This window comes from Vanacampus margaritifer, chromosome 15 (genome assembly GCF_051991255.1).
Source record: "Vanacampus margaritifer isolate UIUO_Vmar chromosome 15, RoL_Vmar_1.0, whole genome shotgun sequence".
In the NCBI taxonomy this organism is placed as follows: domain Eukaryota; kingdom Metazoa; phylum Chordata; class Actinopteri; order Syngnathiformes; family Syngnathidae; genus Vanacampus; species Vanacampus margaritifer.
In genome coordinates, this window is record NC_135446.1 from 4,966,828 (window position 1) to 4,985,035 (window position 18,208).

At 40.4% G+C, this 18,208-nt stretch overlaps 1 protein-coding gene across 2 annotated transcripts in view; it reads left to right on the plus strand.

Annotated features, from left to right (window-relative positions):
- Positions 1 to 16,768, plus strand: part of tbc1d22a (TBC1 domain family, member 22a) — a 90,334-nt gene extending 73,566 nt beyond the window's left edge. For both annotated transcript variants that reach the window (XM_077545173.1, XM_077545172.1), the window contains exons 13-14: positions 1,400 to 1,495; positions 15,392 to 16,768. In XM_077545173.1, coding sequence (XP_077401299.1) covers positions 1,400 to 1,495; positions 15,392 to 15,520 — 225 coding nt within the window. In that variant the 3' untranslated portion in view covers positions 15,521 to 16,768. The remainder of the gene's footprint in view (positions 1 to 1,399; positions 1,496 to 15,391) is intronic.
- The last annotated feature ends 1,440 nt before the right edge of the window (positions 16,769 to 18,208 follow it).

The following is an 18,208-nucleotide window of genomic DNA, read 5'->3' on the forward strand; positions in this document are numbered from 1 at the left end:
AAGGCGGCGTATACGAGTCGCATCATGCCGCGCTTGGCTGCTCGTAAACATCCCCTCAAACAGTCACCCTGTAAAGCAAAAGGCAAGACAAAAGTCTTGGATTTCCTTCCACCAAAATGAGGATAAGGTTGCTATCAAATCACACATTGCGTGTGGATCAGCGTAGTAGTGCGTACACAAAGAGAGGCCCATGCATGAGCGCAATGGCACACTTGAATTCCCTGAATTTGGGAAAAAAGATTGTGGGAAGATAAATTTCCCTGACACGCGTGCCAGAATTAGTTCAACATATCTCACCATTTATACTTTGAATATTGGCTGCCACACACTTGTAAGTGACTCACATTCAAAGACCCGAGTAATTATCCTCCTTGTGATGGTGCTCTCGAGGAAACTGAATAAGATCAAGGAACATCTCTCGCTGCTATTCTAATTCCCCACTGCTTATACATATATTTATTTAAAAAAAAAAAAGTGGGCTGCCAGATATAATGGGGGGTTGAAATAAGAAGGCGTGCAAAGAAAAGAAGAATTGTGTCGCATATGCATATGCAAATTGATGGGCTAACCTAATGTTGTTTTACTTTAGGAAGAAATAATACTGTGTATATACATGTGTGTGTGTTCACAACAAACAAATGGCTGCACTTGAAGAGCAAGCAAGCAAAATGATTTTAATCTTACCATATCATGACTTTGGAGCTGGACTTGCACCAGTCTAGACTGGGCGGAATTTAGCGGCCCCGCTAGGACGTCCGACCCTTCAAATTCAGGTTAGGCTAGCCTCCCTTCGAAGGGCGTCCAGACTCCAAAGTCGCCGGCGCAGGCACCGCTGCTGGATTCACAGGTAGGAAACGAAGCGCACCCGCAGCTAGATCCGCCGGGATGGCACGAAGCACGTCCAAGTCTCCACTCGCCAGGCTGCTTGGCTGCCCGTCAATGAAGTGTAGTATCTACTGCAAAAGCAACGCATATACTATATATCCTTTCCGCGCACAAAAAGCTCACAGTGCTGATCGGGAGACAACGTCCGATTCTGATCGAGTCAGCAACCACGTGATCGGGCCCGATTTTCCGATCACGTGATCAGACAACCCTAGCGGGAACCTCATGGGGAGAGGCAGGGTTATCTTGACCTGGGCGTTTTACTTCCGCGTTAGAAAAATAGCCAGCAAAATACCTAATATTTCATAAAAAATTACGTCGCTATGGTGTCAAAGGTAAGGTTGAATCATTATATGCCTATAGTTAACTGTGGAAGGTCTTAAAATACCAAGATTAATCCCCTTTAATGGTTATATGTGTAAATACTGGAAAGAAGCATTTGCAATGAAGCACTGACATTTACTTCCTGTATATTGTTAAATCAACAGCAACTTTTTTATCCTGTTCCCTCTAGGCTGAACCAGAGGGTTTCTCCCATTTCCATCTCTACGTTTGCGCAGCCTTCCTGGTGAGGTGGAGAAAAGAGATTCTTGAGGAACGAGACTTTCAGGTAAAAAACAACAACAACAACAACAAAAAACAGCACATTTGGCTGCTCTCTCACATGGTGCGGCGCTCAATAGACTGTATATGGCGCGCGAGGAATTTACCAGGCTGTAATTGTCGAGTTGTTCATGGTCCACATCCCTCTCCATTACCTCCATGGTCATTAACTGTAAGGTTCAGAAGTCATGAGTGCATTAGTGGATGGCGCTAGACAGCTGCCAGAAGGTGACTTTGCTGGCCTGCTCACCAGGAAACATGAGTCTTTAACTGCACTGGCGCAGTACGACATCAGCTCACACACACGCACACTCTTTGCGCTTATATTACTGTCCCAAAAGTGCCTACAATCTGGAGTTCAAATAAGATTGGTGGTAAAAATGTTACCAACATTTTTTACAAATCCTGAGAAGCTTCAGATCAGTGAGAATCTACTGTGGGTCGTTCTTTCTGCACCTTTTTTCTTCCATTATTCGTCCATCTGGCAAAGGAGAATTTGAAACCTAACTTTATGGGTTATTTATATAACCCCAATTTAATTAATTTAGTAATATTTTTTTGGGGGTGGGTTATTTATTTTATCCGCCCAAAATGGACCAGTCTCTTTTTGACCCATTTGGGTTATTTTTGGCTGAACTGTTTATAGAGCGTCTAGTCCGTATCTTTCTTCAATTGTTTGAAGTCGATTAATTAAGGCCATAGCGCCTTGCATATTAGACTGTGTGAGGATACCTAGATTTATTTCATTATGATGAATTCAATCTGGAGTCCACCAACACATCTGAGCACCTAAACACCTTATGCATCCCGCTCAGTCATGGCGACAAGCTCGCATCCCGCACTGACTATCAAGTGGTTCACCAAGGGCGGATTATCCATCTTCATAGACATGAGAGGAAAAAAAAGAGTTGCAAGCTGTGTCAAGGATCATGGTATGAATAGGAGTCTAGAAAAAGGGAATTAAGATTTTTATAGTTCAGAGCAATAAAGACAAAAAAATTGTTTTTGAAAAGAAAGTACAGCAAGCCAATGTTTATCGTAGGGAGGCGACCTGTGAGACCAACACATTCAACCAAATGATAGAATTTCTTCTAACAAAAGTAAATGAGCTTAATGCTAACATATAATGTAAGATGCCATAGCTGATGGACTGAAACATACGTGTTACTGTAATCACTAACCTCGAAACAGCCACTTCTTTTACCACACAGAATAGCAACACATAGCCAGTACAAACCAAACACACAGCAATACTCTTCTTTCAACTGTGTTTTGTTGAGGACCTTCTCTGTATCTTCTTCTTGCTGTAATTACACTGTATGTTTTCTAGTAGAACTCAGTGCTGCTTTATGTATGTATTTATAATGTATAAATAAAAACAAATGATAGCTTAAAATCTGTGCGATAGTGGGGCTGCAAACAATGAACTGCAAGTAGATATGAGAGAAGCAAACTGAATTTCAGAAAAAGCTAGCTAAATAACTGAGCAGAAAAAAGACCGCAGCTGACACTGTCATATGAAGGCTTTTTCAAAATACTTCATGATGTTACGTTGAAGACGTCGGGACGGGAGTTTGGCGACATGACACGGCAGTCGGCTCATCCGTCCATCTATGCTTTCGCACCCGGTCTTGACCTCACTCCATTTTCAGCTTTGTCTGGCTCACTTTGAGAGCGCTGCTTTTCATTCGTTTCCATTTCACACTCAACTCAGGCTCACCGAAGGCTTTTAAGTAACACCCCGTAACGATGTGAACAATGCAAACGTGTGTATATCTTTTTTCCTCACTATTTAGATAGCACTCACAAGGTATAGTCATCAGGAAAATGTATACACTAGTGGGGAATAAAATCTATTTTTTTCCATCGCTTTTATTTCCTCATCAAATTTTAGCTTGCAAAAAAGAGCCCCCAAGGGCGTATCTTCTAAACTGGCCTTTTCCACAAAACACATTCAGCCAAATGTCATCATGGCATTTGACAATATACTGCAAATGAGCTCTCTCAGCCCATTTGTTAATGTCTTCATGTTGGCTGTCTGCACTTAATGGAGCACAGATATGTGCGATACGGTGGCTCACTTTAACCATCACTGGGCCAATATGCAGGAAATACTGCACAATCTGCGCACAAATTGATCTGTGCAAAAGAACACTCGTTTTAAGTATTTTGGGCACAGATTAATGTCAGCGGGGGAGCCGAAAATTTAACGTTCTCTCTCTTCTCAGCTTTAGTGCTTTAATTCTCCAAGATTTCTGCCCTGATCCACTGAGTGTGAGTTCAGACGTGGGCCTGGCAGGTTCTTAAGGGGCTGGTGAGCAACTTCTTATCAACTTGCACAGCCCACTTCTGTCACATCTGCTTTTCGTTTGACTTTTTCCACTCACACACTTGCAGTTACTAATTTCTTCTGTTTTCTAAGATATGCTTCTGAAGTAGTATCTGTTCTAGTAGAGCAGTAGTTCTTAACCTGGGTTCAATTTAACCCCAGGGGTTCGGTGAGTCAGTCTCAGGGGTTCTGCATAGGCCAAGACACAAAACGGACTCAAATGTTTTGTGATGATAAAGCCCCGCTTGGCCATCATTGGCTGCAGGTCACATTGCATGGCCTGTGTGTGCTGCAGGCGCGCTCAGTAGTCAACTTGTTACATGTATAACGGAACCTATGGTGTTCCACAGGGTTCCATTCATGGGCCTCTGCTGATTTCATTGTATCTGCTGACCCTGGGCTCCATCTTAAAAAAAATAGAGGTGGTAGTTTTGAAGTGCTGTATAAACAGAGTTGAGTGATGGGAGTCAGCGTTCTAAATGCATGATTTGCAATTGCAAGCTGAGCAATTCTAGTCAGTGACACTTCCTTTCCTTGGGCTGCATTAATTCAAGGTGAAGAAAGCCCAAAAAGCTACATTCAATGAAAAGGATTCTCCTCCTGTTCATTTTGTTCACCAGTAGTCAAGAAAAAAAAATCTAATCAAATCATATTTTATATTTCAATGAAAAATCGTTCAATGAATGCGCATAGGAAACTGGTGGGGTTCAGTGCCTCCAACAAGGTTAAGAACCACTGTAGTAGAGGCATGTACAGTAAATAAATTGATTATGAATTTCCTCGGGCATGTAGGAATGTTATGCTGTTTGGCGGATAGATCGTTAAGCAGGCATCTCTTCCAACTCTATTTATGCAGCGCTTTTAAATCAACACAATTGACAAAAGTGCTCTTCTCTGCATTGAGTTTACAACAAAGAATAATAAATATGATACAGGCATGCCTATAAAAACTAACTAAAACCAACAGTTGTAATAATAAAAGTCAGGTTCACATTGTCAAAAGACAAAGAGAATAAGTGCATAATGAATTTCCCTACTTGTCATAAAAGGAAGCAACTAATTCAGTGTTCTGCCTAAGTAGGCTGTCACAGAAAAGAAAATGGCAAATAAACAGGGAGGGATTTAAAGTAAGTGAGATATGCCAATCTAGTTCAGACCCAGCTGGTTTTGTGCCTCAGTGGGCTGTCATAGAAATGTAAACAGTCAGTTAAATGGAGAAAGCATGTTAACAAAAAAAAAAAAACATAAGTCCAAGCTAATACAGCACCAACAAGAGCATTTGTAACATAATTGAAAAGTTTTCCATTTGAAATCCAGAGTACTAATTCACTTTTTTTCCCCCAATCCCACCATTTACTTGTAAAACATCATAAAAATCATTCTTTAGTCGTGACTGTCGTCCTTCACTGAAGTATGTATTGAAGTGTGAGCTAATTGTTTTCAATGACAAATGTGGAGCATCAACAGCGTATGACGTTCTGTCTTCTAAGAGTGAATGATTGATTCACTTTAATGGTTTTAATTAACCGAGAGGAAGAAAATCATTTAAAATGATAATTTGCCAGCGGTTATCAGGCGTTGTATGGCGAGTAAAGCGTGAACCTCCTTTGCTGTGTTTGGTGGGACTGGTTAAGCCGCTAAATGAAAAGCAGGAGGGTGGAGGCGGTTACTCCCCGAGCAATCCGCCATCCGGCGTTCCGCATGGGTGAGCATATGCTCCCTCTAACCGACAACTTGGGACGCATGCCCGCTAGCACACATGCTCATCATACACTTTTTCTCCTGTCACTGAATTCAGTGCACTCAAGAGACAGGAACAACCTTTACATGCCCATAAATAATGCTTTCACATATTGGAGCATTTTATTTCCACTTGTCACACATGTAAAGTACATGCAGCACCATTGAAGGGGCTACAGAGACACTGCCAGATCTCAATACAGAAAAAAGCTTTGAAACAAATATGAGTACATAAACATTGCTTTTCATCATGATTGGCATATTCCTCCTCCAAGTAGAAACTGCTTTTGAAAAAGGGATCATTGAAGTTGTCCAAGTTTTAGGGCTTATTTGACCTACTTGGAGCTGTAGTAGAAAGGAAAAAGGCAGTATTCTTAAAAAAGAAAAATAATCCAGCTTTGTGTGGACGTTATTTTGCTCAATTTGCCTACATGTTGCTGAATGCCTTTGAATGGAAAGCGTAGCAGTAGACATAGTAACAGGTATGAAGCATGCATTAGGAATGTCAAAAGGTAGGAGCTGGTTAAACCTAATTTCTAGATCATTCAAGAAATATTGCCTTATTTGTGTCATCTTTCAATGACATAGCAGCTTCAACGGTAGGTTAAGGTGCTGCGTTAACGAACTGTCCAGGATTCAGGGACTTCATGGATTCTCGACTTGTTGCATAGCAACTGCCCCTTCATGTGTTTTTTTTTGTCTGAAGATGGAGCCAACAAGATACAAAGAACCCGTTTTAATTAGCCTGCTTGTTGGGACTTGCTGGGTGGCATTTGTTCAACTTCAAACGAAAGACTTAGGGGTTTTGCTTTCTCCTTCCTCTTGGCAGTTTTGTGCTGCTCTAGCCCTGAAATGTTGCACGGGAATGTCATCATTTATTTTTGTCCAAACAAAACAATAATCTATTTCTATTGGGTTTCCTCTAAAGTGCATACTTGGCAGTGTTTCCCACAACATGTTTAATACTTGAACGGGCCACCCAAGAAAACTGGCCACCACCCAAAACATTTTCAAGAAAATTTTATAAAAATATATTTTTAAAAAGAAAAAAAAACGTGTCGCAACCAGTTATACCGCATGTAACTTAAGTTCACCATCACTCACTTTTGGATCTTGAGGCTAGAGGAGACGCAAGTAACACGACTGAGAACCAACCCACCACCCCCGGAGTCCACCCACCCAAGTAGATTTCAAGTCTGTGAGAAACACTGCCTGGCATCGGTAAAGCTGTCCTCTTCAGGCCAAAATGTTGGCAATAGTGACACCGGAGAGGAAACACAAAAAGAGAGCGAGACACACACACAGTATGTACATGTACGTAATAAGATAAATAAAATGAAGTTTAACTTACTTTTGGAAGATGTACTCGATGCTTAAGGAGATGATGGAGGAGGAGGAAGAGGAGGATTTTATATCATGAGAGATTCTTCGTCGTCGCTGGAATCGGCTTCTAAAGTTATTTCCTGCTTCATGGGGACCGGCGTTTTCTTCCTCCTCCTCCTCGCCACGTTGCTCAGCCTCCAATGAGCTCTCACAGCGCCAATCGTCGGTATTAGCGGCGGAAAGAAGCACTACGCGCAATACAAAATCTAACTTACAGCATTTCTTTCCAAACATTTTTCGACATACTGTACGCGCAGAAATGTTCGTATGTACCGTTGTTCGCAACTCGAATGTTCGTAAGTAGGGGAGCGTCTGTATGTAAGCACACATGCACATATAAAACCCAATTACAAGCTCCTCTCTAGTAGACCCCTTACCTTACCTGGTAGCTCCCGTAAACTATTTGAGGAAATAAATGTTTTTGAGTCATAACAAATGGACAATTAAAAGAGAAGATCCTCTGTATCTTCCAAATGAGCAGAGAATTGCCTCATTAGCTATTGGAATGACACATCCAGTTGGGCTTTTATCCACCTGCCTTTTCATGACTTGGCCCCAGCCATTTTCACGTCCACACCTCTCCCCGCATGCCACATGCCCGACTCCTCTTTTAGCGCCCACTGTTTGCCAGAGGGCCCATTTAGTGTAATTATACGAGCTACAGAAAGCTAATGGCCCTGACAGAGCAGTGCCTATGCCCATTACACCTCAGGATGCCACAAAACACCATTACCAGCGCCGGCTACCTGGCGTGTACGCATGCAGGTGACAGTCACAGTGTGTGCATGTGTGCGTGTGTCTTCGTCATGTAGATGTGCTAGGAAGGAGGTGGAATGATGCCGGTCATAGAAAACAGTACCCCTCTTACGGCTGGTGGTCACAAGTGCATGTTTTTTTAGCATGTCTGCTTTTTTTTTTTTTTTTTTTTTTTGCACAACACATCTGTCATTGCGCCACCATAAATTTCTCTGAGGATTTTGCCGCTTGCTGTTAGGCGACACTGCGGGAACAACAGCGAGGCACCTTGAAAGGCTTAAAGCACTCATATCGTCACTTCACTTAGCACCGTTTCATCTTGCCAGTGAAATGGCCCCTTTCGTTTGATTGGTTTATTTCATGTGGCATGTGATCAAGTAGCCTTGGCGGAGGTCTGAGCTGCACCTGAGCACTAATTTTTGACTGTATTTTTGAGCCACTGTAGAAGGTGATGAGGCCTGAAATGATTTGAATTTATTATTTTTTTCCCTTGGGTTATAAAAATATATATAACTGAACAATAATAATAATAATAATAACAGGACCGCAAATCCAGAGCTTGCAATGGACTGTGTTTTTTTCTTGAATCAATAAAAGTGATGAATCACTTTGGTGAGCCAATTAACACATATGCATGGCCAATCATGGCTAAAGCTAGAGAGATGCTCCATATATGACTACGAATGATCACCTTGGGTGTGTTTGTGATGTACTGTGGAAGACCTCGACTGGAAATGCTCAAATGTGGCCCGATTGTGCTAAAAGATGGATGAAAGTTAATGCAGTACATGTGGGTGGTAGTGTAATAGAATACAAAGATAGTGAGACGAGATTCAGGTTGTAACATTAAAACATAAAATGCAATAGTCTCTTCAAGTAAGAGCCTCAGTAGACTCTTATTGGCTATCTGCTTTCCCCTCATTATCAATAGCCATTAAACACTTTAAGGCTTGCCAAGTGAAAGGGATGGTGAGCTAATTGCTTTGTGTGCGTGTGTGTGCGTGTGTGTGCGTGTACAGTAGTGGTGGATCAATGTGTTGGGGCTGTGGGATGAATGAATATCCATTCTTAAATAGCAGCAGGATGTCGCATGACATGTAACAGCCACATAATGAACACACTCCAGTGTTTCTCACAGATTTGCAATCTACTTGGGTGGGTTGACTCCGTTTATGGGGTGGTTGCTGTGTGTGTTGGGGAGGGAATTTGTGCCATTTTGCACTTCATATCGTGCATTCTGGTGAATATTCAGAGTAAAAATGTTGTAGCATTACTCAGTAACTCCATATTTTTTTCACAAATTTTATATTAAAATAATAATACAAATAAAATAAGGCTGTCATATCGGATTATAAGTGGAAAAAAAATGGATCGGGACGGATCGGACGTGAATACACAATCCCAAAGCACAAACTGCGAACATAAAGTGCACAAAGTGCTTTGCGGTGGTTTAAAAGAAAATATTATGGAATAATTGTGGCAGAAATTAATAATGCTTACCTTACAGAGAAGAAAGTAAAACAATGAAAAACATCCGACACTTTAACCCAGACGTCCACAATCCATTCACATATCGAGACGTACCTTATCCACCGGCGCTGCCTCCTAGTTTGTTTTGGTGGAGTGTGTTCACCTTCACCTTCTCTCATTGATCGCTCCCATGCTTCTCGGAACTTTACTTTCAAAGTTTCAATGACCAGTTGGAGTTCCTTCGTTAATCCTCTCGGAATGATGGCAAGCCCCAACTTCGTTTTCTTGCTTCTTCCCCTTCCGAACCATGGATTCATTGATGTGGAATTATCTCGCGACTGCTCTATGTACAACCGCCTAACTGATAGCTTGCAGTTTAAATTGTGCTCCGTAAACATGTCTCTTAGCTGATGCCATTTTCCGGAGTTTCTTAGCCAAACCTATGTTGTTTTGCACAATGCAAATACCGGCAGTATTTTGTTATCGTCTCGGCCGGTGTTCGAATCGTCTCCGCGGATAGAGCCCGGCGGCTGCACATCTCCAAAAAGGTGGGGTCCAAACGGGGTAGACAAAATGAAGTACAGGAGACAGGAGGTCACATTTGGCATTTTATTTTCTCTTTTTATTCACTTTCTCGTTCCATCTCCACATTCGAGTACGTACAGTTGCAACTCTCTTCTGCCTTCTCCCCTTCGTCCGCCGCTGTACCTTAATACAAGCCAGCAGCCAACTTGCAACAAGCGTGAACCAGCCCACCAATCAGAAACGGCCGTTGGCACACCAAAATTTGCCCCTAGGGTTGTCTTGAAAGAAAACGTCTCCGGAACTTGGTGCACACACAAGAATATTTTAAGACTTTTAAGTGTGCCTTATAGTCTTGAAAACACAGTAAATTTTCTAGAAAACTTCTTTGGCGGCTGCCAGTTTACTTAGGCGGCCCGCCCAAGTATTATTAACATGGTGTGGGAATGGCTGCACACAATTTTTTTAGTGTGTCTACAAGCCCGATCCCGACCGCGCTCCGTCACGAAAGCTAAGATGTCGTACACCATTTAAGCCATTAGACTCACAGAAATGATAGCCAGATGATAGTAACCAAGCACCAAACACAGTTTGAGAGCAGTAACGTGCAGTGAGCTCTAGGTTTGGGTAGGCAGGCAGTCGCAAATTGAGACGCACACACCAATTATAAATTTGTGGGTAGGCAGGCGAGTGTACAACGTATCCTAGGGTGACCATGTTTTCATTTCCAAAAAAAGAGGAAACTCAGCCTGACCTCAAGATACTAGATACTCAGATACAAGATGCCATACATTTAAACTATTTTAACATATGCCTCCTCTGTATGGGTAGAAAATAAAACAAAAAACATTACTCTCTTTTGAAGTCTTACATTTTTTGCACTGCAATCTTCTTCTTTTTTGTTCACTTTGAGCGGGGTTCCTACCCATCGCCTGCTGCTGGGAAAAGCACAGTAGCGGTGTGCCTTCAGGAGGATAATTTTTGCAGCATTTTTGCCTGCAGGTCAGACGAAGTAATGAGTCATTTTTAATTGAAGTATGAAAATCACCAAATGTTGTCACTTTTAAGTGAAAGAAATATTTTAAGTAAATTGAAAAAGCAAAACGGTTTCAACTTTAATTTCAGCCTGGGGTAGTCAGTGACTACCTTGCCTATCCTGGCCGCACGTCACTGTTTGAGAGTCCATGGGTGTAATGGCTGCATTTTGTGCAACTTGCATTTTTCTACTGTCAATTATAAAAGAACGTGACAAGGCAAAAAGGAGAGAGTCTATGCTGTTATTTGTCAGATTCGGTTTATCTATAATTATTTAACATGATATCGTGTGGGCATTGAAAATTTCTAAAATTTCTAAAATGGCTGGCAGTGAATGAGTTTTAACAAAAGTTGAGTTGACCTCAGTTAAATGCAGGACGTCAGCGGGCAAAAAACACTTTCTTCCTTCTTTCATTGAAAACGTTATGTATTATTTGCCACTATGTTCGCGCTCATGTGAGGACGGGCATCAGTTTAAATACTCGCTCCGCACTCGGATTTGTTGCGTGTTAGTGTGAGTGGTGAAAGCGGCGAGCGGATAGTGACGCGCCGCTGAATACAGATGAGCAAAAGGCCGACTGGACGCCCTTTCTCTCTTTCTCCTTCCACTCTTTTCCCCAATTGCTTCCAGTAAAGACACTTCAGAGGGAGCGAGGTTGTCTTTGTGAACAGCGGGGGGAGGGAGCAGCAGAAGGTTAGCCCCTTAAAGTCAAGGTCAAAATTTTCTTTGCAGAATAAAACAAGCGGCTGGTTATGGATTTTGTTCGTGCAGAGTTCAACAAATAAGGCCATACATATTGAAAATGTACTTTGGATTATTGGCTTATTGGAAGGGTGAACCACTTGCAGCTAGCATAATAAATACATTTGTTATTTGTTCATACTGGAGGACTGCCCACACAAGAAATGAAGCAAAAGGGAAGCAAAGGAGTCATGTTTACAATATGCACTGAAGCAAGAAAATGATGTGAATATACAGTGAAGCGACAAAGGCCCAACACAAACTGCACAGCAACAGCCAGCCAGAATACCGAGCGTGGCCCCTACTGCTGCTCACCAGTCCCTCAGAGGATTTCGCCACCAATTAGGTGCATGTGACAATCAGTGGTACTTAAATTAATTTTAGCCTCCCGAAAAAATGTTAACGTTTATCAATAGGTGGAAATATACCACAAACTATTCTCCTGACACTTTTTCAAAGCAATTCAAACTGTTATCTTATATTACCTTTAGAAATAAATTGCTCACAAATTATGTAATTTAAAATTTAAAAAAAACTGACTAAAACAAAAGTGTATGACAAATTTCACGTGGCAAAAGCATGTTGGCTAAAAGTTAAACTACCTATTTGGTTTATAACTTGGTTAATTAGTAACTAGTTTAACTAGCTAATTTATTAGCTAAAAAGTTAGTTAGCTCGTCAGTAATTTGCTATAGTAGTTGATTGGTTGTTTATTTAGCTAGGTAGTCAGGTATCTACCAGTTAGCTAGCTATTGATTGCAGTACTGCTTGTTTGTTTTGTTATCTAGCTAGTGTTAGATTACCTGTTTTTGTAATCTTTTGCGTGTTCAAATAAATCAGAGTTGAGATCTCGTGAAGAGGGTCCTTGCAAGGTTTTTTAATCAGAAGCTTCTGATGACACAAAGGAATTTCACCAAGCCATGTTTCTGTCCAAAATGTGTCCTGTCTCTCAGACACGGGACTTTTATTAGAAAACGCCTCCCCCTCCCTCCAAGTACAAAATCAGATTACATTCTCCCAGTATACTAGATCGTCCTTGAACTTTCAAAAACCGGATTTCTGACGAACAGAAAGTAGACTTCTTAGATAAATAAAATAAACTTATTAACTTTCTCATTTCTGGGAAAAGAGAACGAAAGATAACAAAGAGGACAAAAGCATTACTCATCGAGCTATATTGAGTTAACATAGTTATATCTACATCTTCACAACTGTAACTAAATTCAAAACAGTTAAAATATAAAATGAAATATTAAAATGTCAACACTAGCTAACAGCTAACTTGTTAAGTAATGTTAGTCAACCAGTTAGCTAGGTCGTGATTACTCTGATAGCTCTCTCATTAGCTAACTAGTGACCTCCTTAGTCAGCAGTTAGTTCAAATAACCTAGAGGTTGGTTACTTGGTTGGCAAATAGTTATCTAGCAAGTCAGTTGTGTAGAAGAGGTTTAGGTGTGATACGTCATCATTAGTATTTTTAACCCGTTCACTTTGTTACCATTTATTTGGATAGCTAGGCAGGTAGCTCTTTTGGAGCTAATTTGTTGTTTGCTACCTATCTAGTCCGCTATCTGTAAATTAAAGTAGATTTGTCAGTTATTCATTGAGTTACCCTAGATTACTCATTAGTTACTTATCAAACTAATTAACTTAGCTTGCAAATAGTCAACTAATTGGTTAGTAAGCTAGTCAGTTTTGGTTGTTGGTTTGCTCACTAGCTAGTTATTTGTTTAGTTTGATAAGTGTTAGCTATAAGCCTACTTAGTGATCTAGATAGTTTCCTAGCCAGTAGCTAGTGTAGTTGGTTAGTTTTCCACCTTATTTCTTGTCCCCAGTTTTTGCGTAGAAACTTCATTTTCCCATCAGTGTTAAAGTGACCTTAATGTAGTGACATTGAAAGGCAAGTTTAAATTCAGACTTGAATTTACTCATGAGTTTCACTCCGCGTTGCAACAGTCAACATAATTGGCGCTAACATCCTCAAGACACACTCCGGCATCAACGGTTTTGTCTCTTTAATGACTTTATTGCTTTTGTCTTTCCATTAAAACGTTGAAAGGCTTGTGATCCTCCGTAAATGTTGACTTAAATATCTCTGGTAACATTTATCCTCCGCGCAAACATGTCGCCAAACTTTACCCTGTCTCCCTTTCACTTGAAAGTTATTCAAGATGCTTGCGGTGTAACACAGCAGAGTGCCTGATGGGTAAAAAGGAAAAGAAAAAGTGAATGGCAACTTAATTAGTGGGGGGAAAAATTGGCGTTTTTTTTTTAACGGCGTCACTCAGAATATAAATGCTTTTCGTTGCCAGGTCATTAAGGTTGACTCAGCTGCTCATTACAAACACAAAAAAGACAAAAACAATAATGGAACACCTTCATTTTTATGTAGAGGACGCAGAAATAATCATAATAAAAGTCCATCTTTGTTGTAAACAGACAACAGCCCAAAGTAGAAATGAAGTGAAACGGGAAAATAATCCTACTTGTAATTTGGGTTATATATTGCGCAATCCTCGCATGCAGCAGCCAGGGAGTCAAGTTGGCGATGCATGATTTGTCCTCTGATGTGATTATTAGTGCCGTGATTGGTGATAGACTCGGGTTGTCATGGCGATGATTTGGGGCTCGATTTAAAAAAAAAAAAAAAAAAAAAAAAACTCTCGGGGCACTGATTCATAGTGCGCACGCGTACAAACACACACAGAATCTGTTGCACTATCCAATCTCATTACGCTTTGAGAGGGAGGCATTTTAGTCTTGGTGTGTGTGTGTGTGTGTGTGTGTGTGTGTGTGTGTGTGTGTGTGTGTGCGCACGTGTGTGTGGTGTCTCCCATTTGCAAAAAGAAAATTGATTAAATACTATTTGTAGTTGCCTGTTTCCCTCTGTTCCTCTCCCTTTGACACATTCAACCACCTATTTAAAAAATAGGGGAAAAAATGTAAAGTCAGGTTTTGGTTGATGAAGCTGGAAATGACACAATAAAAAGTTGCAAAAAATGTGTAATTTCATAATATGATGTCCATAATTAAATTATCTAGGCATAAATAATATCACAATATATAATTGGTTTCTTCCTAATTATAAAGAAAGAGCAAAAATGTTTAAGAGGAAGCAGTTTAAAAAAACAACATCAACAAGCAAATTGTGTGCTCGTGTTTTTTTGGGGAGCTCCCTAAAGAATTTCCCCTGGGATTAGTTTAATTCCCAAGATCCTTTAAATGGGACAATTGTTGCATCTTTTTTCCTATTTTTTGGGGCTAATTCCATACCTCCCACCCCACCCCCCACAGATGAAATTCAGTTTGTCTAGAAATTCCGCATACTGTCAAATTTCTATTCCAATTAGTCGAATGTTTTAATATTACTGACTTAAAGGCTCCTGCTGACCGCTGTTGTTGTTTGAACCTATAAGCGATGTTTTATTTTGTTCTAAGCGTAACCCTAACAAAAGTGGCTCCATTTGCAAATGGAGAAAAGTAAACAGCAAATAATGAGTCATATTCTGCAAGTGTTTTGTGTCTGCGCATGAAAAATGACTTAATTAACGCCTCTGGGGAGATAATGTTTTCACCATCGCTACTGTTTGCCAGTTTAAACAAAAAGGTTTTAAGCATGGGATAGGAAGCCCATTACAAGTCAGTGCAAAATAATTACTTTTGCTATAATTATTATTATATGTATGCATTAAATCTGTTTTTACAAACAAAATTTATTTTGGTGGCCAGCATATCCTCCGAAGGACTTTTATTGCTGATAACATTTTCAGCAATACGATGTCAAAACATTTAAAGCATAAAGAATCAAACAGAATCGATGTGTTACATTTTGAAATGTCAATCAAATTGCACCCTAAGTATCCAGAAACATAGCAACTCGTCGGAGCATGGCCATCCGTATAAGAATGTGCTCTTCTCTCCCAAAGGGCCTGATGATTCTACTGCAGAACCTTCCCACCATGCACTGGGGCAACGAAGAAGTCAGCGTGCTGCTGGCCGAGGCCTACCGGTTGAAGTTTGCCTTTGCCGACGCCCCCAACCACTACAAGAGATGATGACGCCGCCGCCGCCGTCGTCCGCCACCTCCTACATGATGTTTGTTCAGCTAAAGGACCACATTGCCAAAAAGGAGATTTGACAAACTGAGTGGATGTAGCACTGAACATGTGGTCATGGAACTGTTTTTATTTTTGTGGCTTGAAAATTCACATTCTACTCATGGGGAGACAGACTTGGGAGAACTTTATTTTCTTATTTTTTTTCTTTTTGCGCTCCTATGACAAAAATTTGATCTTTTTGGTTGGTTATGTCAAGTCAACGGAAGACAGCAAAAAGGGCAAAGTGTGCTCTTGCTCAAGGAACATGACTTTCCCTCATCATCAACTTAGACACAAGATGCAGTCGGAACCTAAAATGGTTGCTCAAAACACGTAAAAAAAAAAATATTTTGCAAGGAGATTGCTCCTCCAACATAAAAACAAAAGTGGACCTAAAACAATGTCTTTATTTTTTTCTTGAGGACAAATGCAATCAGAAATGGATGGATGGATGGAAGTTTTCCACATCATATCCTTTATTTTATGTTTACATAACTAGCCTGTGCCTGGCATCGGAAAAATTCAGCTTTGTTTTTTCTTGTTTTTCTAAGTGGTTTTAGATGTTCCTTAATATCGATTATCCAATCTACTTAGGATTTTGATATGTCACATTAGAAATGGCTCCACTACTGTTTAAAAATGATGGGGATGGGGCTTACAAACTGTCACTTTTGTTGCCTTATTCCATACACAAACTAAAAGAGTATTTAAATAAAATCAGACTGATCATTTCCCCAGATTGAACACAAATTGTTGCACCTTCTTACATGTTTTGGGGAATTATGTTATTATTTAAAAAATATATTAGTAGTTTATATAGCTAGATGAAGTTCTGCTACTTAATGCTAGTCTGCTCTCACAAGCATCCCCGCAGTGATGAAAGTGCAAGTCCTTTCTGGCTGCAGCCATCTTCCTCCCACGACACACACATCACTGAACTTCAAACCATCTTTGAAGAATCTCCTGCAAGGTACCCCTGAGTAACATTTCCCCGTGGCCGTTTTTGCTCTCCTTCGTCTCCTTACATGAAAATCTGTTCCTGAAACCAACAGCAAATGAACAAAAATCAAGAAAAAAAAATTATTCTTTGAGAATCCTCGTGGAATGGAAGAGTACTGATTTCCTGAAGAAAAAAAATTTACAGAAATTTTTGAAATTAAGAAAACTGTAAATAGAAAGTGTAAATAAATCATCTATGATAAAGTGTCACGTGTATTTTTTTTCTAGTGGATAAGGTTTGATGTTACATTGTAACAAACCGTAGTATGGCACAGCACCGTCCATGGCGGATCTGCTACCACGCATTACAACATTTCCACATGCAAACAAGAGAGACGGCCCATTTTGAGGACTAAAAGCAATTGTCAGGACATTGGCTTTTACTAATGTATTGTTCCCAGTAAATGATGAAGTGTAATGCAAAGTCCCAAATTATGTGTGCACATGTGTTGCAGCTTCCTGGCTCTTGTTAGCCTGAGTGATGTTCGCACAGGCAGCCAATTATGGCGTAGTGGTCACTTGAGGACTCCAGTCACTTCATGGGAAATTAAAAATACATTAGTAGCAACAATGGTCGCAGGAACGTGCCCGTCTGTGCAGTTGGCTTCTTGCTATTCATCCGTCCTGCCTTGCCTCGGGGAGCATTACATCATTACACAGCGAAACCTCGCATTAGCTGCCGGTCTGCAGCCCAAAAGTTGAGCGCAGTCCTGAGAATGTACAATAGTATGGTGAGATACTTGTCTCAAATTGACACAAAAGTCGTGATTTCCACGTATTTTCAGATCCAGAAACGTATTTGTAATTTTTTTTTTTCCAAATCTGCACACACACACACACACACACACACACACACACAGGTCATCAGATATTCAGACGTGTCTTAAGGTCCGTTTCTCCATCCACAAGGAAGCAGTGTTGCTGTCTCCATTGAACAGGAACGAGCGGTCTCTCGATTCCCGTTTAAAGCCACCTTATCATTCCTGTCATTGTTGCTGAAAACGCCTAAAAAGGTACACCCAAAGTAAATATAAAGCTATTCTTCAACCATTTTGAGTATCAGAATAGTTTTGGCCTCTATTTTTAAAGATAACACTGAATTTCTCTCCCCAATAGTCAAAATCTGTTCACTAGCACTGAGTAATGGAAGATTGAGAAAGGAAAAAAAAAAGATACATTTTATGTTCGTCTAATTATTTTTCCACAAAATCTGCCTTGAAAATGAATGCAGAATGGTGTGGTGGACTGGAAAACACTACAAGATCAAAGTTTGAAGTCTTCCCTAGTTCCAGTTTAGTGATAATACTACAGAAAATTTGCATTTTACGCTGTTTTTTCCAAAATGGGGGTCCAGGCGAACAAAAGTGTGCCATTTGGGAGACCCTTGAAAGCCCAGGTCAAGTCTGATCAAAATTCCCTTGGAAATGTAGGAGGCCAGAAAAGGTGAGTTGCATCTTTTCTTTGCATCAACAATTGTCTGACTTGAGTGCTCATTGAGCCTGTAGATTAAAATGTTGGATATTATTTAAATTTTCACAAACTCAGCTTTCAAACAATGTATAACATTTTCGGTCCCTGTTGGGTCTGATATTACAGATCCCCTTAGTTACTGACCGTGCACCAAGGAAAAAGGAGGCAGAAGCTGTT